Raw genomic sequence first — 24844 nt, forward strand, 5'->3', positions numbered from 1 at the left:
AGGGATATGTATCAGTATATGTAGGCAGCAGTGTTTAACAGTAGCAGTTATTCTCAAATTCACGCACGTATCCACCTACCTACACCACTAGTGTCACTGAGTACTTTAGAGTTACATTTTACAGATTCTCTTCCACGACTGTCAAAGGATACGTCACCGGGTATCGGCCATCATCTCAAGTGACTTCTGAATGTTGACAAGTCTTAAAGTCATATCATTACTATAGGTTATTGACACATGTAAATCATGTTAGGACAGAATTGACATTGACGATACACGCTAAGGTTCAAGTGGATTTGTATGACTTGGGTTACATGCACGGTAAACATATCCTTGTCACTTCGTCAGATGCAATTACAGGCGTGTAAACATACATGCAGTGTGAGCAGCATACCTGTTGTGTTTGTCCTTCAACTGCAGCTCGTGACTCGGGCTATAGCTGTACTCAACAACTTCCTGGTTTGAGATACATGCACTTGGGTAGATTGGTAAATATATCCTGGTGCTGATTAGCGACCCTGGTGTTACAAGGGACTCAAAACTGCCTCGGTGGTCACTGTGTAGAGAGATTGCGACCTGTACATACCCTGGCTTACCTTGCTCCACGGATAGAGTTTTGTGGTGTACAACAAGCTGTACGTGTGATACTTGTAATGGATGTATCGGAGAAGAGCGACGCTGAAGTATTCTACCTGCATGGATAGATGGATACGCAAGAGGCGTGTATTTCCATGTAATATTGACAACTCGAGGTGTGTACCGTCATGTGTCGGATTCTTCTACTGCTATTTGGGTTTCTCGGCGGCTGCTTAAATGAGGCAGGTGGGTATTTGTGTAATGGAATAACAGTACCCTTTCATCTTCCTAAAACTGTGATTACATTACGATTATTTTCAGACCAAATGTGACCAGGAGCACCACTGGTGCTAATAGTACAGTGTGCACTTTCCTGGAAATATATCCTCAAACCAATGTGGACAGCAGCCATGTCTCTCGGTACTAGATAGGTGCTACTGTTACGTTACCCTTGTAAAACTTCACTCGGAAAATCAAAACAAAATGATGATTGTTTGTTAAGTAACTTTTTTTTACTTTGGAGACACTTTTTTCCAGAATTGGTCTGATGTATTCATTACATTCTGCGTTGAAATTTATTTTTGATCATGAACTCATTTGGAGTTAGATTGTGATTCATCGGTATAATTTTGACCCTAACAGACTGTAGCTGGTTGTTAGAGGGTGTCGGACGTGGGCTCTCATTTTACTGGAATATTATCGAATCCATGAGTATCATCTGATGTTGAAGTAACCGATATGAGAGTCAGGAAAAGTGGGCAATCTCATTTGCTTTGTTTGTATATATACAGCGTTTACTTCATACGATATCAGCCACCAAACTGTATACATAACAGAAACGTGAGCCCGTTATCAGAGACTTTTGTGAGTGGGACCACAATTTTTTAAAATGAATATTACTACAAATTTAAGCATTTAAAAATATGGTGACACTAATTATGCAAAAGAGAAAAACGACTTCTCCAGCACAACCGTACGTATCAAAGTAGACAGAAATGTGGGACCACTAAAAAAATGTTTAGCGATTTTTCGGGTGGGCCCACTTGTAAAAATTAAACTGAGTAATGCACTTTTCTTGCCTTTCCAAAGGTTACAATTGAAAAACATTTGAAGTGGAAACATACGCGCAGAGATTGTATTCAATCAAAATAAAAAGACGCATCATATTATTTTACCCAAACATGTGTAAGACCCAGAACAGCTGTCACCTGGCAAGTGACATCAGTAGCAAATCTATAATTGAGTGTGATTATATTGATGGGATGGCAAGTTTATCATATTTCACACTACAGTAAGTACGAAAGTAAGTAATACCTACCTGCTTACCTACCTAAAAGACAGACAGACAGACAGACAGACAGACAGACAAACAGACAGACAGACAGACAGACAGACAGACAGATAGATAGATAGATAGATGAGAGAAACTTATATGACTGGTGTTTAATTGTGAACTTGTTCTGTTTGTCTATATTATCAGGTTCTTTAGTGCTGACAAGTTCCCCCATGACGGCAAGAGACGGAGAAATCTTTACCCTAATCTGCAGCAGTAACACAACTAGTGGACAAGATAGACTATGGAACAGAGATCATACATTAGTCCTCACCACAACACAAGGTTTCTTCAGTCCCAGTGTATCCAACCCTGACGCCTTCAACACGTATCTGTCAGGTCGGGTCAATGTGAGCTGTAATGCCACACAACACAATGTGACTCTCAGGATCAACTCCACCATAGACAATGGATCCAGGTGGCAGTGTATGGATAATCCGAGCGGTCAATGGAGCAACATTTTGACGATAAGTGAGGCATAAAAAATCAATTGTTGCGACTGATTTTCAGTGATTCTCCCACAAATGTCTAGTACTTGACTAGCTAATGGCAATAAGTGAATGACTAGGATTAAACGCTACAGGTACGAATAGTTCACCAGTATCATGGTACGGGTATGATATTAAGGGGATTTGTAAAAGTTCCAATGGTATTCTCATATGGGGTGGTAATGTGTGGATAATACAAAGACAAACAATACCTTGATCATAGTTTTCATCAAATTTCATTATTTATAAATTCTTACTTCACTAACAAAAGTCTTTCCATATTTAACTAATAAGCAAAAGTGTATATCACGAACACCTAGAAAAAGCAATATTGATAATTCTAGCACAACATTGTGCGAAACTCGATTCTCATTGGCTGAGAGCTCATCAAAACCGTACTTGAATGGCAGTTTAAGGACCGCTAATTAAAGTGACAGATTCACCACGTATGAATACAATGAACTCGTTGACCCGTTTGTTTGTAAACAAACATGTCAGACATCGGCGATTTCTAACTCGGCAGCATCTTTGATGTTTTTGAAGTAAAAAGCGAATGGTTTGAAGACGAATTTCCTGACTCTTATCCCACTGAGGAAACTTCGAAGCAGGAAAGTCGTCAGCAGCGTAAAAACAGCATCATTCTTGGCCATACTTCAAACTGGGTCTAGCGGGCATGACACTGACAACACACGTCGGCCCACACGTCCTAACCTGTCCGCTTCCGTCCCGGCCGTAATGCCCAGTCATTCCACTTCCACTGTCCATGTTTCCCACATAAATGCTGGTATATCAGGTAGTAGTACACACAATGGGGCTACGGGACCAGGCAAAATTTGATGAAAATCGGTTGAATAGTTAGGATTTACTGGCTTTTGAGCGACTTATTTGTACAGCTCGTATAGATAAGTATCTTTCACTCACTCAACACTATCAGTGGTACTTGTGGTGTAAAGGTAACGGAGCTGAATGTGATAGTGACAGGAGAATTATAGAAGCCAGACGTTCAAACAAGATCGTTTGACACACTTAGATGCCCTAATTCAGACTATATATAGACGCTATGGTTCTGATGTTCACAGGAACATACCATACCACAAGTGTGGGCGAGTCGCAGTGTGTGTGTGTCTCGGCTCAGCTGTTTACCTAGAGATGGCTGGCTACGTTATGTTGATGTCTGCGAAACAGTATATTGTGAATCTCCTTCTGTGATTTGTTTGGTTTTCGTAATGAAGGCTAGTCAGGCCTGTTGCTTCCCTTGTTCTATGAATTTTTTTTCTCAAGTGACGGCGCTTTTACGAGACTTGGTCCGAATCTATTGTTTCCTTCTGTGACATTTTGCGATTTCTGATAGCACCAAACGAAACTCTTCCTCAGAGATTTTAGAGTCAGTGGGGTGGAAATATGATCGTCTATCGTGTTTAACTTCGCTTCGGCTAGAATTCTGATTTTGTTGTGTTTCAATGCTTTACATTACAGTCTGCGAGACACAAACTGTGGCGCCAATCCCATCAACCCTGTCACTCCGGCTGTTATTTCGATGCCTAGCACCACGGGTGTGGCCACGATGGTGGATAATAACCCGACACCTGCTATGCCTAATGCTATGCTGACTGAAATGAAAGCGCTGTCAACACCGTCCACGGAATTGACGGCTCTGTGATATGTTTTCTGTAAGGCCGACTGTGTATCGCGTTCACGTTCTAGTTGTTGTTTGATGTCACATATCTGTCGCAAACGAAACCTGTCTACGGTTTCCAGTGTTTTCGCCACAATTCTGTTTATCAGTTGCAAGCCGTACAGTTTGCCGTCGACTCCAGGTTCGTCATATCCGTGTGTGTCCCCAAGGTCGGAGAGCGTTATGTTGGCGCATTTTAGAAAGTGTGTTCCTGGACGATGAGACTCCGTCATTGCCGTATGTGCAGTGTCGCGCTGAGATATCCTATACTTATGTGATCTTGTTTAACGTCTAAAACCAAAATTTCCAATTCTGTGATGTTGCCTCGGATTAATTTCTTCCACTGCCGTGACGAAAACGATTCAGTTTTGCCGTGGTTGTACTTATCCATTGTCACCAGCACGGCTCTCAGCAGTGTGGAAGGTCATTCGCCTTAAACGTTGTCCATCGTGCTCAGCTGATTGAGATGAATGTACAGTTCGCGGTATGGAACGAGATTGGCTAATTTTGAGCCGGTCACGGTGGTTTCGGGTTGAAGGTCGTTCGATGTCAACCCGAGCATTTAGCCAACGGCCGACTGAGTCTCAAATATTTAACATGTATACAAATCTATAACAATTCAATATGTACAAACCGGGAGTTTTTTATTCTAAAAGTGATAATTTAAGTGCTACCGATCTCACAAAACCGGGTATTTTGATCGATGCAAAGGATGGTTTACATTTCAAGGTTCGGTTCATCAACGTGTTTAAAAATTACGGGTTTTTGGTCATGAATGAGAAAACGGTACACGCTTGGTTTAACAACCCCATGCAGTTCTGTCAGAATCAATTCAATTTCGCCGTGTGGTGCATGACATTGTACGACGCTCGTCGTGATGCGCTGAGTCGGTCTGTATTCTCGTTTCACGTGTACTACCAGACGCATCCTGAAAGAAATCAGTGCCCTGTTTCCGCAGGCCAAGGCATGGAATGCCGTAAACAATCCTTACGGTCGACGTGCGTACGAACGCATTTGCGGTGAATTCGAACTAGATCCAAAGACGGTCGATTGGCGTTTGCAGAGTCGATTGGCGTTTGGGCATTCCCATAGTTCACAACATGTCTCTCGTGGAAGACAGCAAACAGCTGGTGAAAGATTGGGGTTACAAGTCGTATCATTATGTCACGACGATTACATGGCTTTCGACGACAGCAAGGATTACCGCGTTTGGAATTTTGAGCAAGGACCCGCGGACGATTGGAAAATGTTCATACTGAACACTTTCAAAGGGTTTACCCGTGCCGGTGTCATATTGAATGATTTGATTCAAACGTACGTGCGGGCCGTGCTGGGCCCTCAGATGCAAATGCGTTCCAGCTTCGTGGGTCATGAAGGGATGGCTTATGATATGCAGAAACAGTTCGTGGCTAACGTCGAGGATGCTATTGCTAGACTGGTCGATCTACCGAGTGCCATCAAATGCTATGAAAACGCGCTAGGATACGCCTGTTCGAAAGTCGACTACGTGTTCGGCGCGGGACTATACATGGCTCCGAGCGCATGCAACTGAGGGTGAACAGAGTGGTGGGCTACAACAGCGAAATCGTCATCGCCATCGGCGATCAAAAGTTGGGCTTGAAACCGGACGTGAATAACGCGGGTTGAGTCGTGCCACAGTATGAAACGGGCATCGTGGCACCGGAAGAAGTAGAACCACCATGACAACACCAGCAGCTGCCCCCGCACATGCAGGCAAACAATCAGTGGCACATTGATTGGAAAATGGCGCTGGTGGTCGGTCGGATCGCGGTTGGACTGTGCCTCATTTGGTTAAAAATTATTTAGCTGCGACGTACACCAAACCCACCACGGCCACAGGTTTTGACTGCCACGAGACCGTTTTTGACAAGAAGCCTAATAACCAGGAAACGATGGTGCCCAAATGCCAGGCAGTGCTTCAGCGGCTTTGCCTGCCAGTTTAGCCAGGGCCTCGCTGTGAGATTTCAATTTTTTTTTATCCAGTCTCTGACGTCGTTGCCTGATGATGGACTTGTTGGTGTTGGGTTTGGTGGTGTACCACCACTGCCCGTCAGCAATACGACCAGGCTCGATATGATGAAGCCCAAAGCCGTGAGAACGCTGACGATGGTGATTCCTTGTTCCCGGAACAGAATTCGGAACCTGTCAGCCAATGTGTTGTCCTCGTTCAAGACTCGATCGATGGTTTCATGCATGCGGCTGATTTGTGATTGGAGGGCTTCGCGGTTGGAAGAAGCGGCTTCAAATCTGGTCTGTCTCTCGTCTTCCAGGGTTCCTATTCTTTTCTTGCTGATGTTTACTGTGGCTTTGTCGTCCACGATCCTTAGTTTTCTTTACTCGCAAGCGATGTGCTCATCGATTTCGTTCAGTTTACCCATTTTGTTCATGAGTTCTCCGCGCACGTTTTTTCAAGGCTTCGTCTAGAGCCCGAAGTTCCCTAAGAGGCAATTCGCAACCGGGTAAGGGTTCGTTCGAGTACGTGACCAATATTTTTTCAATTTCGCCCAACGCTTCTTTGGCACGCTGGGGCGTTTCTCTCAGATCAGCGCTAGCATCACCGCAAGGACCACCAATGGCCACCAAGGACATTCTCATGAAACAAGGAATTATACCGGAAAATATTTTGAAGTAATATTAAAATATACATAATATAATAAATAATGATGGTCGGTGTTGCATTAGTCAACGCCCTGGCATTTTCTGGCAGCAATTATCTCTTCTCCAAATTACGAACATCGAACGCGGCCGAAATGGAATGCAGACGTAAATGTCACGATTTGGCCTTGGATAAACTGCAAGCCGCGCAAGCTGAGTACACCTAAAACCGCGTGCAGAGAATACAGTTCATCAACGACCAACTCGCTCGCGAAAAATACGAAGGTTCAAACGTTCAAGAACGTCGATGACGCCATGCGACATACTACCTGCTCACCGGCAAACGACTCGTACCTCTCGGCGATGAACCCACCCTCTTGCAGTTTTACATGCCTTCCCCAGAACAGATAGCGGCGAACATGTTGATCACCAAACAATTAGACTACAAAGAGACTATCATAACGAACGCAACCGACTGCTCAGAATAAAAATCTAACATTCATGCCGAAAATCGCTTTTTCTTAAGTCAGATGAAAGTTTAACTATCCAACGTATTGACATCGTTGCTAACATTTAACAGCGAAACATATTTCGCACACCAACAAACTACTAGACATTTTGCCTCGCAACCGAACATAGCGATGAAAATCCTATTAGAGATTTGACTTGACATGTGAAAAACCCTATTAGAGATTTGACTTGACACCTGACTATAGCGAACAACCTATTAGATATTTGACTTTGCATCTGAATATAATTATTTTTCATATAGAAAAAGTTTTCACACATTGATATAGCAATGATGATTACCGTTCGAGAACTGAAAAGGATTGCCAAAAAACGTGGAGTAATCGGAGATTAAAAGCTTGAGCAGACTGTTGTATGATCAATCGAAGCGTAAGGAAAAAAAAACACTTCTTCGAAAGGTGTCTGCACGTTTACATGCAAGCCCACCCGCTGGAATCAAACCGGGAGGATTGCCGTGATGTGGGACAGATTGCAATACGAATTGACATGCCAGACGCTAAAATTCATCAACCAAAAAAACATTAAATGCCTGTGCCCTACGTCATCAACGCCAACTTCGAAGCCCTCGTCAAAACCGTCAACACTGTTGCTCCATCCCCAGAAAAAAGTTTCATGCATAAAACACAAGAACACAAAGCCTGTGGGTTCGGTTACATGGTCATTCGATGCGATGGGGAAACGAACACGCCCGTGGTCTACCGAGGTCCCGACGCTGCCAAAACAATTTCTCACGTGTTGCAAAACGAAGAGAAAATCATCAGGAAACAGCTGTACACCATCATCGTGAGAGATCACTGCCACATCACCGGCATGTACAGAGGTTCCACTCACAACGTGTGCAACTTGAAGCTCAAAGTCGATCCCAAAACCATCAAAATCCCCGTCGTGTTTCACAATCTTCACGGTTACGATTCCCACCTGATAATGCAGGCCATCGCGACGGTAGATGACAACATAACGTGCATCCCCAACATGGAAATATACATCTCGTTCTCGTTAGACGGTCTGAGATTTCTCGATAGTGTTCAGTTCCTGCTGTCGTCTCTAGACAGTCTGGTGAACGCCAACGACCCGGACGACTTCGACATCACCAATCAATACACGGACGCCTAGACTCGATCCCTGCTGCTGAAGAAGGGCGTCTACCTCTACGAATACATGGACGATTAGTGCAAGTTCGACGAGACGCGATTACCTCCCATCGACCAATTTTACAGCAACTCGACCGACTCTGCCATCACCCCAGACGATTACGCGCACGCAATTAACGTGTGGGACAAACTGGGCTGCAAGAATTTGGACGATTCCGAACAGTACTTGAAAAAAGGACGTGCTGCTGCTGGCTGAAGTGTTCGAGATATTCAGAAAATCGTGCTCGAAACAGTACGGCCTGGACCACGCGTGTTTTTTCTCTTGCCCCGGTCTCTCTTGGGATGCCTTGTTGAAAAAGACCAGAGTTAAATTGGAATTGTTAATGGAATAAACATGCACCTGTTCGTGGAAAAAGGCTTGTGAGGTGGGATTTCCATGGCCTCCAAACGATACGCCACAGCCAACAACAAGTACATTCCAGGTAACGACCCCGGCAAACTGACCAAACACACCTATCGGGGGATTCGAATAGGTCTCCTCACCCAAGATGATTGACGTGAATGGCATCGTGCTGGATTCGAACATGGCTACGTGCTCGAAGTGGACTTGGACTATCCTGCAGAACTACACAAATCACACAACAGCTATCTGCTAGCTCCCAAACGATTGACAGTGAACCCTGACTGGATGTCCGAATATCAACGAAACTTGACGGGAAACAACAAGCTGGCTAACGTTGAAAAACTCGTGCCGAATAATATGTCGTTCACTATTGCAATCTGCAGCTGTACTTGTCGCTGGGAATGAAACTCACGAAAATACACAGGGCGCTCCAGTTCGATCAAACTCCATGGATGGAACCTTACATTCGGTTGAACACGAAGTTACGAACACAAGCCACGAACGACTTCGAAAAAACTTCTACAAGCTCATGAACAACTCGGTGTTTGGCAAGACGATGGAGAATTTGAGAAAATGCGTTAACGTGACATTAGTCAGATCCAGCCTGGAAGAAAAACTGAAGAAACTTATAACCAGCCCAGCGTTCAATCGAAGCAAGATATTGGACGACGACTTGGCAGCACTGCACATGAACAAAAAACACCTCAAATTCAACCGGCCCGTTTACGTGGGGATAAGCATCCTCTACTTATCCAAACACTTGATGTACGATTTCTACTACAACCAGCTGAAAAAGCAGTACGGCGACAGGTGCGAAGTGCAGGAAACGGACACAGATTCCCTGCTGATGAAATTCGCACCGAGGACGTGTACGAACGACTACTCTGAATATCACTCTATGCACAGCCAAGTCAACAAAACAGTGCTCGGCAAGATGAAGAACGAATGCGTGGGCACGACGATCGCCGAGTGCGCCAGCTTGAGACCCAAGATGTATTCCATCAAGAAAGCCAACGGTGACGAAAGGTGAAAGGTGTGAAACAACACATGGTGAAAAAACACATCAAGCACGCCAGATTCAAAGAACCCCTGTTCAAGAATAAAACGTTCAAACACCAAATGAACATGCTGAGAAGCGACGGACACAGGATGTAGGGACTGAGAATCAACAAGACCTCGCTGTCTCCCATGGACACGAAACGATGGATCTCCATCGACAGAGTCACTACTTACGTGTACGGACACACACACACACACACACACACACACACACACACACACAGGCGTAATGAATAATTGAACACTTACTCACACATGGGTACACATATCATGGAGAAAATTTATTACAGCCTGCGAGGGTACTCGAAAGGCATGAACGCCATCCCGAAACTCGCCAAAGCTGCTCGAGTCTCGGAAGGCAAAGCCAAAGCCTGGCAAGTCTACCTGGCGGCACCTCGGTACATAGCGAGAAGAAAATTCGACATTTCAATGCAGAATCGCGTTCACCAAGCTGACCTCCTGTTTCTGCCTCACGACAGGGTTAGGTGCAAAACATACAAGTATGCCCTGACCATCGTCGACATTGGCAGTTGCGACAAGGAAGCTGAAACGTTGACAAAGAAAGATTCGAACGAAGTCGCCCAAACCTTCGAATGCATATACAAACGCAGTTGCTTGATATGGCCTACCGTATTGCAAGTCGATCCTGGACGCGAGTTCATGGGAGCTGTGTCACAGCTGCTGGCCAAGCACCAAGTCCATGTGAGACGAGGTATAGCGTGAGCTCACCCCTAGCCAAGCCATCGTTGAGAGATTCAATTGCACCCTAGCCGAACGCCTGTTCTAACACCAATACTCGCAGGATTTAATCTCTCCTGGAAACAGAAACACGGAATGGGTTGTACGCTTACAACGAGTGGTGGATGTCATCAACGACGAAGTCACAAGACTCGTGGGCAAAAGAACCGTAGAAGCCATCAAAATGAAATCAGTCGAATCATCACCAGCGGCCGCGCGTCGCGATAAAACAGAGAAAACATTACCCGGACCATGTCAGCGTTAGGTACTTATACCAGCAGGGCGAATACGAGGGAGACAGCAGAAAACGCGCCACCGATCCGATATGGTACATGAAAACGTACAACATCGACCTGTCGACATCAAAGATGGCGAACCGAACTTGTACTACTTGAAAGACGGACCACCGAGAGCATTCGTCCGAGAGGAGTTGATGATCGTACCTCACGACACAGTCCCTTACACATCACCAACCGTGTTATGATAGTTTCTCGTCATTATATTTTATCGGTCTTGCATGCTTATTTTTCTGCATAACGTAGCCAGCCAACCAGCCACCCGTACACCAAGCCGAGAGAGACACACGCACACGACTCGTCCGCCCACAGCGCTCAGAGGAACAACCACCCCCGAGGCGACCCGAGCCTTTTTCCCAACCGACCCCATGCTCACTTAAAATACAATATTTCAGAAACTATTCGACCGATTTTCATCAAATGTTGCATGCACCTCAGTAGTAGTATACACAATGGGACTACGGGATTAGGGACTTCCCAAGGGCTCAATTAAAAAAAAAATGATTCCTTGGGAGGGACCAGGTCCCGTAGCCCCATAGCGTATACTACTCAGGTCTTTACCAAATTGGGAATAGTAGCGTGATTGTTGTGAGAGAATAATAATACGCATGAGAAAATCAAATAATCGTACTTGCTCACAGTATAAACTTATTTTCTTATCTATTTAAGCTACTTGGTACAAATACAAGCACATTGGTTCCTTATGTTGTTGAAAATGTCTTATGTTGCTCATTACACAACCCGTCCCTCAACTTGACGATTCCAAGCCATTTCCAAGAAAATGGCCCTTTCACGCCTTGTGTCCTTGCGCGCCAAAGACTCCGTTTCTAAAACGCTAACGCGTTCGGTTTTTAAACTACATTTAGCAGTCTTAAATCAACGACAAAGCACCGCCAAATAATAACCAGAGTAGCTTTATCTTCTAATTATATGCCTTGCCTTTGAAATGGAAGTGTTTAATACAATAACAGCACGACATGTTGCAGATGTTACAGTACATCAAACAACAGTAACGCCAACCCCAACCCTTTCGGCGTCAGTCACAACAGTTACAGCGATAACGTCGACCGGATCAACAGGTAATAGACGAGGGGTTACCAACAGATAAACTGAACTTACACGTAACTCCCTAGTGTGGTGTTTCGTCAGTTCTCTAATGCATGGATATAACTTGCCATATTTTAGTGTTAGATGTCAGTTTTAAACGACGCCTGTATGTGATTTTAGTGTTACTTGTTCACTCTTTCTGTTTAGTTAATATATTATCAATGTATATCGAAATATTGCCGACGTGACTTTTAATCTTAACTTAATTTTAACGTGACACGCAGCACATTCAAAACACAATCCAGAAGATATGGTGACCCTTTTGTTATATCTATTGTGTCAGGCGCGGCTAGATGTAATAACTACGTCTGTTCTGTGTATTACAATGTCAACATGTCTCCAACTATGCAAGGACATAGTTTGTGTGATATATGCATTTCACATTTTCACAGTATTTGTTCACCTTACATTAATAAAGCTCTAAGTACTTTTCTAGGTAAAAGATAATATTTATGAATGCAACAAACGCATGTGTAGCACTCTTTTCACTTTCTGTTGTTGTTTTCTTTTAATTCATTAATATTATTGCAATATTCTGTTCACCCTGAAAGAGAACCTCAGTACTCAAAGGATATATTAAAGTTAAATTAACTACAGTGTTGTTTCTTTAGTATTTTTTGTAAATTGATTTTTTTTTAAAAATATATACAAGAACACAGAGTGAGTACCCTCGTCAGTGTAATGGATTAATATTGTTACTAGTGTTCGAGGTTGTGGTCCACATGACCAGTAGTTTTGTCATTCAAACGTGTTGTTAGTGCTGATGTCAGTTTGACCGTTCAGTCATCCTGTACTTACAACATGCACCAAAGTTACAGAAATACTTGTTAGTATTGAACTCATGTGTTCAATAATTGCTCCATGCCGTACTGACACTTACATGATAACATTGGCCTTACTACTGCTTCAGATGTTAATGTGTCCGAGACGTCAACACCCTCAACATCGAAACATCTTAATACAATGTCAAACACTACCACCTCCACCGCCGCCACAACCACAACCGAAGGCTACTCAATAACGACGTCTGGCACCACAGGTGGTAAGTCAGCAGGTAATTCACACAAGCATTCTTTCCCGTTACATACACCTCAAGGTGTAATTACAACACACGTACATCACCAGATATCGTGGTAAATCCCTCAAAACTACAATTACTGAGATGGGAATATATTTCTGTGGACAAATGCCACACTCCATATTTCAGTTAAAGTTATTTCAATTCTAACTTGTTTTAGACACAATCATAACTACTTCATGCTATTTGTAAAATACTACATCGCATCGAATGTATCTCATTGAGCAAAGTCTGAAAGCCATTTTTTAACGAAACGGTTTAAAACATATTTTTAGGGAGTGAGTTAAGATTTATCGCCACATCGGCTATATTTCAGTCATATCGTGACGAGAGAACCTTATACAGATGTAATAGGCTTCTCTACCCAGTGACAGTTAATGTTGGCTACTGTAGGGTATAGGACCTTGCGTTGTGGACTTTATTATGTGATGATGGTAAAGTAGTCAACTTCAAGTAGGCCCTATGGATCAGGCTGGTAAAACCATAGCAAATAGAAAATAGAAACTCAATAATTTATTTACAAAACCTAATACAGTGAAATTCTCACTCCCTAACCTAACAACCTAACCTAAGCTATGCCCAGAACCTAACCCAACCCTAACGAGACATGGCTCAGATTTCAGAGCCCATGTTCATAGATAAATAAATTAATTTCCTATGTAAAAGTCAATGAATGTAAATAACCCCCCAAAACCCATCTACTTGGTCTAGATTACCAGGACTCAAGCACCTGAATTAAATGTCCTCACCTCTGGTAATCCAGTAGACTAAACACAAGGAGTGCTGGCAGTTCATGTGCTGGACATGCCAGACAGACCACACCAACATACGGTTGTGGCTATGCATAACAGCATCGCCGAGAACTCACTAATAACCCGTGTCAGGTTAACCCGACCAAATAGAAATAGAACTGTACCAAAATATCCCAAACTAACACCACCGCCACCCCCAAACAAGGTTATTAGCTAATAACTTAACTCCCAATTAAACCAAATTACTTCCCAATTATTAACATACATACAAACACAACATAACAAATATTTCATTCATTCCAATATACATCAACTGCGACAATTGCGAATAAGGAACACTAACTTGAGGTCAGTACATAGGAGGATCTGGAATGTTTTCAAGAAGAGAATCGATTTCCATCTGGAGGTCATCTGTGGGTATTTCTCTGAAAGGGAGACAGTGACGTCAGGTGGCCTCTTCTTCCTTAAGGGACTTCGTCCAGGGGGAGTCATCTGCACCCGTCGGGGAAGAAGGGCATTACCAGGATCGACGAACCGGATGTTTTCTACCTCAACTTTCTCTAGTACGACAGGCGGGTTGTAACTTCCAATCTGTGAAGACATGTCCACATGCTGGACATTTGGCATGGATTCGCTTAGGTTTGTGTCGGTCAATTACAATGTATGTTGTTTCATTGTTATGTACAGTATATGTATGCAGCTCCTCCACTTCATGTATCACTCTTGCTTGACAACGGTACAACATCTAATGTGTCCATACATGAGAGCAATTATGGCACAACTAATCCATGACAGCACATCTAGTTCACTTACATATTCAAATAACGACTGAGATATATACATGTCAATGTTCATGCAAATAAAAATATACACATGATATTGCCACTAAAAACATACACATAATATTGCCACTAAGAACAAACACATGATATTGCCACTAAAAAACATACACATGATATTGCCACAAAAAACATACACATGATATTGCCACTATCTATTCATAAATAACATATTCCAGTCATGACATTATCTGACATAATCGTAGTTTTGACGAATGTAGTTCTGTTTATGACAGTGTAATATGACTTTTTGATAAAAGAATAACACCTTTATGTTTTTTAATGTTACTGTATATAACACACTCATTTATATATATATATATATATATTTTCAACAAACAACACAAACAACAAACAGCAAACAACACGTTGAAAGTCATCGTTTAATAGTCAGTTATATGCTGAACGATCAAAGCATACACCCATGTCTGGTGGTGTTAAAACATGAAACAAACAAGACTTAGTTATTTGTTATATACTCAGCAGCAAAAAAATCCAAGGTCTGTACGAATTCAAAATTAGATAGGCACGTTTATCAAATCATTACAGAAATAGACATAATTAGCGGATCAAAACATTTTTTGTGTACAATATCTTGACACGTCAATGAATAGCTTAAGACATTATGTGAACGTTGGCAGTCTATTCAGACCCTTGACTTCAGTATCTAGTGTGACCACCACGAGCGGCATTAACTGCAGCACAGCGTCTCTGCATGGAGTGCACAAATCGATTGAGGAAGGCCATTGGCACCTAGAACCACAAGGCCTTATCTGAATTTCATCCCAAATATACTGAGTCAAACAAGAAACTTCACAAAATGTAATTTGAAAAATAATAAATACTTTTTCTCTGATGATACATCTATGTATCCGAAATGGGATCCCAGTCTTTCGACTCTAGAAAATTTTTAGCATTTAGCAAACCCCACTCAAACCCATCCATCGTCGGGCAAATGACGTTAGTGCCAAATCAGGTTTTGCACGTGCAGTCGATCATGTGATCTTCGCATCGAATGTTTCTTCATATGCACGTGTTAGCATTGGCCTCAGGAATTGAAAAAAAAACACTTTTAAACCACAGTTCTAACGGTACTTGAAATGCCACGATTGTCAAATGTGCAACGTGAACGTGCCGTTGGCATGTTGAATCGGGAAGATCTGTTATTGACGTCGCAGGAGCAATGGGATGCAACCGTCGTACTGTGTATGACTTGCGAGGTCGTCTACAACATACTAGCACCACTTCTGATCGCCCCAGGTCACCATGTGACGTCACGAGCAGAAGACCGTCAAATCGTCCTACGTCACCTACGTGACTGATTTCTGCCGGCTACACGAAACAGGGCAGATATGTTAAGAGGTTGACTGTCCTCACAGACCACTCGAAATCGGTTGCGGGCTGCCAATATCCATTCTCGACGTCCATGTCGTGGGTCAATATTGACGCCGTTTCAGCAACGTCAACGTCTACTGTGGGCCCAACGTCACCACCGATGGACCCAGAGAGACTGGCATAGAGTCGTCTTTAGTGATGAATCCAGGTTTACCCTCAGATTCGCGGATGGCAGGCATAGAGTCTGGAGACGACGTCGTGAACGGTATGCCCATGGTTGTGGACAGGAAGTCGACAGATTCGGGGGCGGAAGTTGCATGGTGGAAGTTGCATTGCTTTCTGTGGGAACAACCGTTCCCGTCTTCTGGTCATTCGTGGAAACCTCACAGCTGCTGCTAACCGCGACCAGGTGTTCACCCCTGAACTCGTTTCTTTCATGGTGGATCATGGGCCAGGTCTACAGTTCCAGCATGATAATGCTCGGCCGTATACCGCGATCTGACACGAAATTTCCTTCAAAACACTGGAATCAACGTCATGGACTGGCCATCGAGGTCCCTTGACCTTAATCCAATAGAGCACGTTTGGGATGCACTTGTGAGACGGCTTCGTGGTCTTAGGAACCAACCTCAGAATTTGCAGGAACTTGGTGCTGCCTTGCAAGAGCAATGGCGCAGAATCCCCAACCACGTGTTCACAAGCATCAGGCAGTCGATGAAGAGACGGTGTTTGGCAGTGTTGAAAGCGCAGGGCGGCCATACACGATATTAAACTGAGAAATTTCACATTTTTATTCTTGTGACTTGACATTCTGTATTCCCATGTTTTGGAACAGCGGTGTAGACTATGACACTGTCAGTGTATCGAGTACATCACACAGATCGCAGCAATGAAATAATAACAATTTAACCAACGTATCATATCTTGTTCTTTTATAGTGCCCTGAAGAAAGAATGTGAAGTTTCTTTTTTGACTCAGTATATGTTCTGTTGGGTTTGAATCAGGAATACGGGCTGGTCACTGCATAATGTTGACACGGTAGTGCTGTAGGAAGTCCCGTGTAGCTCTAGCAGTACTGGCCCGGGCGTTATCAGTTTGAGAGCTTGGTCGATGTAGCGCACCGCTGTGATGCCGCCTCCTCTCCCTGGTCCAAGGTTCTGGAACACCACAGGATCAATTTTCTGGTTCAGGCCTTTTCCACCCCATACCATGATGCTTCCACCTCCCCATGAGTCTCTCTCCATAACACATTGGTCTGAGTAACGCTAGCCACGTCGTCGCCATATTCTTGTTCTGCCATCTGCAGTTGATAGGCAGTACCGACTCTCATCTGTGAACAGAACAGTTCTCCATTGCCTGTATCGCCAGCTTTGGTGTTGTAGGGCAAACTGTAGACGTTCATGCCGATGACGAGAGGTGAGGATAGGTCAACGGGAGGTTTACGGCAATGGAGGTTACCGCTGTCAAGACGTCGGCGTACTATATCAGTACTGATTGGTCTTCCGTGTGTTCCCACTGTCTGGCGTGCTGTTTCGGATGCCTGCCTGAAGGCATTCTGTACATGCTGTCGCACAACATGGCAGTCTTGTCGTCTTGCGGTCACCCTTGGTCTGCCAGTACGGGGGCGATCATTTGTGGTGTTGGTGGCTCGGAAACGTTGCTGCAACCTGTAGATGGTCCGAACATTGAGCTGGAAGCGACTGGCAACGGATCGTGCAGTGTTGTCAGCTTCTATACTTTCTAGTGCCTGGTTCCTTTGAGCGGTCGTGAGTCGCGGCATCCTGCTGACGTTGTAATTTGAATGTTTCAACCAGGATTGGGGTGCATTTTATAGGGCTGGTCCTTGTGAACAGCACGTGCAGCATGAGTTGCAAGACAAACATGGAGAACACGGTACCATCTCCGAGATCAGGTTGCGTTTTCGAGACCATTTCCTAGGTTCCACTCTGAGTTTGGAAAGGAAAGTCTTTGCTCAGGTAAAGTTGGAGATGTTGTAATATATACAACTAAAACATTAAATGAGTTTACAGTTATCCATTTCTGCGACGGAAAATTCCAAGCTATATATCTATCTATATATGATGAGCGTATCACGGCTCTGTTCTGTACCTAACGTTTTTAGCTTCAGCCAAATAACGTTTCCATAAAATGTATATTGAATATTTTAGTTAAATCACATCTTTACACGTATTCTTTTTGTTTCTTTATGTTACTACAAATAGGCGCTCACCAAGGAGTGAATGCGCTTGAGAGCTCTCGACATCTCCCCTGTAACCCAGACGACACATATGTGTGAAAGTCAATTGTTTTCATTACTTATTGACTTGTATAATATAGAGGTAATATTTCCTCCACAATAGGGTACAGCCAAATCCCATCTTTGGCATTTTGTACAAGTAGATACTCAGATATTCTAAATAAAACTGACAAAAGTGTGACACACACTGATGTAATACACCACTTTTTTAGCAGGGAACACTGTACTGCTTCTCTACCCTAACATAGGTATGATATCCATAAATCAACAGGACCATGAAATGTTGTCACCCAATTATTCATACGTCCAGGTCAGACCAACACCATTGCCATCGCCGCTGGAGCAGCCGGTGGAGGTGTTACTGTCATCGCTGTTGTCATCGTCGCGGCTATTTGTATCAGAAAAAGACCACGCTCTGTTGAAGGTAATACTTGATATAATGACTGAGTTACAACAACTCATGACAAGTGAGGACAATTCCAATCATTGTTGATGTGTCATCGCTGAAAGGTTGTCCTTTCCACATGGAGCTGACAAATAGTTCCATCTGAATTATCGTTCAAAACAAATCATTCCCTCAGTCAGGCAGTCACTCACTCACCAACTAATATTTGCCTTTTCTTCCAGGAAATGGCAAACATAATACTCGAGATGACAGAAACAGTTCCAGAAGGTACATATATGTCGGCAGCATTCATAATAATAGCCATATACTTAAACAATCCCTCTTGAAATCACAGGTCTGAAGCTACTGGGCCCTTGTTTATGTCTTTAACTTTGGGGAAGAGACGATTTCCATTGTAAATTAGAGCCACATTCAAATAGAAGATGTCACTGCAACAGCACAGACGAGGTTACATATACAGAATAACATACTACAGTCTCATTAATGGTGAAGAGGATCTTATGCTTAATTTTTGTTTACAGATATTGATTAAGACATGCCTATGTATCGTGATCATCAATGTATTTTCCCGTCACAAGACCAATATTGTTATGTGTGTCACCTAACATGTTATAAGTCTTGATTGATTCTATTCTGACCCTTTTAATGTTATTTTCACTGTTGACATAAGAGCTGAGATGCTGATTGAAAGTGGAGTAAATGAAGACGACGAAAAAGGCAAGTTACTGAAGCTTTGTCTCAAGTGATGGAGACAATGAAATATTTTGAATGCATCAGTAACTTCAAACACGTCAACATATTTAAAGACTTATCATCTATTAACATTTTCAAATCCCCAATATCTGTGTAAGTGATACATTTATACAATAAACCCGGGGCCATTTTATTTGATGCATATTTCCGTTATGATGGACAACATTATATACACCAGTTCGTCTGAGGTTGCGCCGGCGGAATACAGTATACAGGATCACAATCAAGCCGATAAAGGTGACGAAAATGATATCATTAGTTTTACAAAATACATAGTATGTGCGTCAGTTAACCCTTTACACGTGCTTCCTGGTTGGAGCCTCTGCTCCAAGGGTTTATCACGAGCATATCTTTTGTAGATAAAAGAACGGTTCCCCTGGAGATTCAACACTAAAGGAATGTTTCAATTTGCATGTCATCGTTCCTTTCACAAATAACTGCTTAGCTTTAACGTCACATGCAACGTAAAACACAACATTGCAGATTTTGATACCATTCGGTATGGTCTTACCGAAACAAACCATCAAAAATGCAAATTCAACTTGTAATGTTGCCAAATAATGCGATGAAAAAAACCGCGCGAAATCGTAGTTCCAACGATTCGCTAATTTTCCCCCAGCGCTATTTTCGGTCTCTGTCACATTATGCAATTACACAGACAGGCAGGTGTGATACTTGCACACATGACATGTTATGATGTCTGTTGATTGCAAAATGTTATACACAAAAAATGAGCATGTATTTACAAAACCCAACATCTCTATATATACACACACAATGAGCCGTGCGGGCGTCTGCAAAATAACCAGCCGTTACACTTGAGTGCACACCCACCCGCTCTGACTGGGTTCGGTATCCTGGGTTCTTCGATTCTTGGGAAGTAAACCCAAGTTCAAAATATTGCACTATTGATTTTCGATTGTACGCTTAAAATTTTGTTTATGTGTTTTTTTCATAACCAGCAATGTATATTATATGTCATGAATAAGTGATAATTGTGTTTTAATTATGTTTGAGTTTTTGTTTGCATGTTACCTTTAATATTCCCTTTGTTACGAAGTTCCAATTATGTCTAGGATTCTAAGCAGTATACTCCGTTAATTGTTGACTAGGGGATGATAATTAAAGGATGCGAATACATATAATTTTATTCATTACTTGCATATTTCAGTCATGCAGGACAATATTTTGTATACCAGTTCATCGGATATAGCGCCGGCCAATTACAGTATTGAAGATCGGAAACATGTTGGTAAAGGTAAAAATTACATCATTTCTGTGGACTCCAGTTGCTTACACTTATCTTATCGTGTTTGGAAAATTAGATTTACGTCAAATGAAATTTTACATTACTGCGTGAATTTTTCAACATTTTGCATGTTCCGAAAGTCTTCAGATTTAAAATGGCTATCAAGAGCATCAATTTTAACGCACATATTCTGCTTCTACAAGATCCAACACGTACGAAATGTGTATAAATTTATTTTTTAAGTGTTCGTGTTCGTGTGTGTGTGTGTGTGTGTGTGTGTGTGTGTGTGTGTGTTTTGATAATGAGACCTTACTTCACCGAAGTGCATTGCCAAGGAACAACTACCAAACTCACTGTGAGCATGAATCTGCATGAATGATGCTGTATCGGGTAGATGTTGCTGCTGTTGGCAGATGTCTACACCCAGGTGAAGAAGGTGAAGACGAGTGCAGACACACAGGAACCTACTGACGTGTACGCAAAACCACACAAAGGACTGCAGGAAACACCAAATGGAGGTAAGTGTGCCAGATGCTGTTGGTAGTTCGAAGAGAAATCTGCAAACGTGTAGGAGTTTGACTCATGCTTTCATCAACTATCAGCTAAACTGTCAAATGTATGAGTGTGTCCACGAAACCAAATCAAGGCTGGTTGGTTGGTTTGTTGTTTAATGCCGCACTCAGCAATATTCCAGCTATATGGCAGCGGTCAGTAAATAATCGAGTTTGGACCAGACAATCCAGTGATCAAAAGCATGGGCATCGATCTACGCCATTGGGATACGACTACATGTGTCAAGTCAGCGATCCTGACCAAACGGTCCCGTTAGTCGCCTCTTATTACAAACATGGATTGCTGACCAATTCTAACACGGATCTTCACGGGTCCAAACAGATCTGCATTTGTCTTTTACAATGCAGATCAGACGAAAAATTTGAAAATATGTATGAGAGTGACGACAGCACGAGTATGGCGGAAAGAATCAAAAACCATTACATTTATCGAGGCGCATCTTGCAACTATCTAAAACTTTATAACGTAAGATTGATCGTGTTTGATTTCATATATCATCTGAATCAATCAACCACCCAACCAACCATCCAATCAATCAATCAATCAATCAATCTTTATTCAGTACTTATAAAGGCCACATGCCTGTAGTACATTTAAAGTTTACATGAGTGAATAAAAGTCATTTACAAATTCTTTTCAATGACAATCCTTTTTCTTAAGCTGATGGCGAAATAGATATACATTCAATTTGCCAGATTGTGTAATAATGATGTTGTAGTATCTGTTAATAGTGGAATTAATTTTCTTACACTTGGATGCTTTAAACAGTATGGCTGTAAGTTCAGTTCAGTTCTACAGTCACAGAATCCTAGGTTATCAATGTAGATACGCCTGCCTTGACGGGGACGATATTTTATTTCTCTGGAGGCTAACAAATTAAATCCACCCATCAATCACTGATCCGGTATTGTGTCGACACAGCTATATGACCCGATTATTCAGCCGTATTGTAATTTGGACAAAAAACTGTTCATATTTTTAGGAGGAAGAATACTGATGTTTAATAAGTGTAAAATTTTCTGTCAAGACGTGTATGCCAAAGTGAATAATGTGAAGAGCAGTGAAGGAACAAGTGAGAATATTGAAGACATGTACGCCAAACCACAGAAAGACAAACGGAATCTCAGGAGCAAAACAGGTATGGTCGTTTTGGTGTTTGTTGTCGGTGTAATGAGTGAAAGAAATAATGTAACATTGACCGTATGCCCAGCCATAGTATAGTGTTGAGAAAGTCAGCAGAGACTAACAGTCAACTCTGAGACCAACTCGTGAATGCATATCTATACAACCAACTTTCACTTAAATCCGCATGATACAGTCTGTGACCACATTCAGCTTTAATGCCTCAGTCAATATTTTTTTTCAGGTGATGAATGACGTTCCATGAATCAAGTCTTCTATGACATGCTAAATAAATATCGCTGCTCGTGCTCCACGCCAGTACTACGATGCCCTCAAGAACCCCGATACAATTTCACGTTGTCACAGCGTTATTCTGTGGATTCCCATTTACGTTATCACAACGTTGTGATCTGACGTTGTGATAAGTCATTTCTCCGTCACCACAAGGTTAAAGTAAATCGAGTCATTGGATGCTAACGTATTTAATGTTGCCTTTACGTTCTGTGTAACGTTCATAGTTTTATAGTTTTCCCAGTAGTTAACAGTACATATGACACAAAGCAGAAATTCTCTTCAATGTTTATTCGTTAATTTACAAGTCGTTTTGGTCGTGTGCTTTCTGAAGCTGTAGCTGAATAGTGAAGAACGAATTTCAAAGTGAAACGCTTTACAGAAAACTATCGTGACACCAAGTTATAAGAAACGTTGTTATAACGTTGTGAGGAGCACAAAGTATAACGTTTCCTCAATGTAAATTTGCAACGTTGTTATTATGTTGTCACATAACGTTATAAAATGACGTAATACTAACGTTGTGACAACGGTGTGTCTTGACATTACCAATCTACAACCTTCCCGCAACGTTGTAAAATGCTGTGTGGTACCTGGGTATATGTTTATCCATATTTATTCAAATGATAAAATACATGCAAATTGATGCCATGTTTATTAATGCGTCAACAACGTCGTATTTAATAGAAGCAATATTCCCGAGACCAAGTAATAAATTATATAATTGATGCCTTTGCAATTGCGCTGTGCGTATCTGTACATTGTACCGCTTTTGTCTCATGGATCGAAGAATACCATGGACGTAGAGCTTAAAATATACACCTCACATAAAAGTATTTTCAGTGTAATATCTTTATCAATCTTGATAGCGATTTTTGCCGACATGTCACTAAATGGTAAATATTGAAGAATACATAACCTTTAGTGACTGTCAGATAGATTTGTCTGATGATATTGACATCACCCGAACACAACCACTCTCAGAAACAACATGCAAAATGTGTTGCATGAATGTGCGCCACTCTTCACACATGCACCGAGATCGGTGTAGTCATTCCTCAGACACAACAAGCGGGTCCTAACTTTATTTTTATGGGTGATAATGTCCGTCCATGGATGATAATGTCCGTCCATGGATGATAATGCCTGTGAAAGAGCTTCTATTGCATCATCCCACGATTTGCAATTTCAACAAATGAAAATGTAATAAGATTAAAAACTTGTGGTGTTTAATTTTTTGTGAGGAGTATACATATCTATAAGAAGTGATATTATTACCCACGAGGTCAACGTATGGGTAGTTGCATACTAATCTCGTACGTCACACGAGTGTCGTATCGCGTTGACCTGTGTCGTAACGACTTGACCTGAGATTCTAACGATTTGATTGGATAACCGATGACCTCTCAGTTAGGTCACATTCTGTATGCCTTTCATAAACGAATGTCCCACTATCACCACTGCACTGGTAGTAGGTTTCCAGAAATTGCCTGTATCTATATATACTGTTGTGTGTTGACAGGGATTTTCATGCACTAAAATAGTTCTGAACTGTTTCCAGTGTTTGTTCTGTATTTACAAATACATCAATCTTGATAATCTGCTCAGTACAACATAGATCGATGCTGATGATATCAATCACTGATTCTCTAGTCGAGAGTCTGTCATTTACGGCCCGTCGGCAAAAAAAAGCTGAGATATTGCTTAGTTTACAAGACAAAAAAAAGCAAACAAAAGGGGGAGTATCCACCACTTCATAACACGTTTTAGTATTTACACTTTTCTTCTGGTCGTCCCTTTCTTACCTGTTCTCACAAGGCACTCTGCATCATCTGACAGAAAATATATACCATGGTGATCTCCGCTGATGTTGGAAAACAACGTAGCGGACAAAACTTTCTATTTTTGAAACAAAGAAGCAACAACAAATTCCAAAAAGCAGAAGAACACCCTTCAATACTGGAATATTTCAAACTTGAACAACACGCAGTCAAATAAAGAGCAACACAAGGCAAGGTATATTACAAGTCACACTAACACAAACATCAACAGTGCACTGGACTAATGCTTAGTTTGTAATATATACATGTATGTAATTCCGATACAAATAAATTACTCCATTTAAATTAAAAAAAGTGTCGCACTGAACTCATAGATTCCTAAAATTGAGGAAATGTAGACTTGATTCATATAGAATTTTGTATTTTGCTGGTGGAATGTAAAAAAAAGTGCTTCTGTGTAGGAACAGTGAGACAGACTAACAGCTCACATGTTGAAAG

General features: G+C 42.1%; 1 protein-coding gene across 5 annotated transcripts; it reads left to right on the forward strand.

Annotated features, from left to right (window-relative positions):
* The first annotated feature begins 443 nt into the window (after nt 1–443).
* LOC124269520 (mucin-22-like) lies at nt 444–23466 on the forward strand. 5 transcript variants are annotated; one of them, XM_046704548.1, is made up of 12 exons: nt 451–822; nt 2057–2380; nt 11790–11882; nt 12821–12964; nt 18482–18595; nt 18799–18844; nt 19248–19293; nt 19480–19567; nt 20502–20588; nt 20993–21097; nt 22180–22290; nt 22519–23466. In XM_046704548.1, exons 1-12 carry the CDS (start codon nt 765–767, stop codon nt 22527–22529), a joined length of 1227 nt encoding a protein of 408 aa, XP_046560504.1. In that variant the 5' UTR covers nt 451–764; the 3' UTR covers nt 22530–23466. The 5 variants fall into 5 exon arrangements, with proteins under 5 accessions (XP_046560508.1, XP_046560507.1, XP_046560504.1 ...); XM_046704549.1 differs by having other exon boundaries at nt 12821–12952; XM_046704551.1 differs by lacking the exon at nt 22519–23466 and having other exon boundaries at nt 446–822; nt 20974–21097.
* The last annotated feature ends 1378 nt before the right edge of the window (nt 23467–24844 follow it).

Source organism: Haliotis rubra, unplaced genomic scaffold (assembly GCF_003918875.1).
Source record: "Haliotis rubra isolate DU_JTF1 unplaced genomic scaffold, ASM391887v1 Scf1450, whole genome shotgun sequence".
Lineage (NCBI taxonomy): Eukaryota > Metazoa > Mollusca > Gastropoda > Lepetellida > Haliotidae > Haliotis > Haliotis rubra.

What these genes read in the sequence shown, in the direction of transcription:
- LOC124269520 (XM_046704548.1), top strand. Translation starts at nt 765, where the DNA reads ATGTGTCGGATTCTTCTACTGCTATTTGGGTTTCTCGGCGGCTGCTTA. An exon ending in AACGTCGACCGGATCAACAG is followed by an intron (nt 11,883 to 12,820) that starts GTAATAGACGAG and finishes CTACTGCTTCAG; the next exon opens with ATGTTAATGTGTCCGAGACG. An exon ending in TAAATGAAGACGACGAAAAA is followed by an intron (nt 19,294 to 19,479) that starts GGCAAGTTACTG and finishes ATGCATATTTCC; the next exon opens with GTTATGATGGACAACATTAT.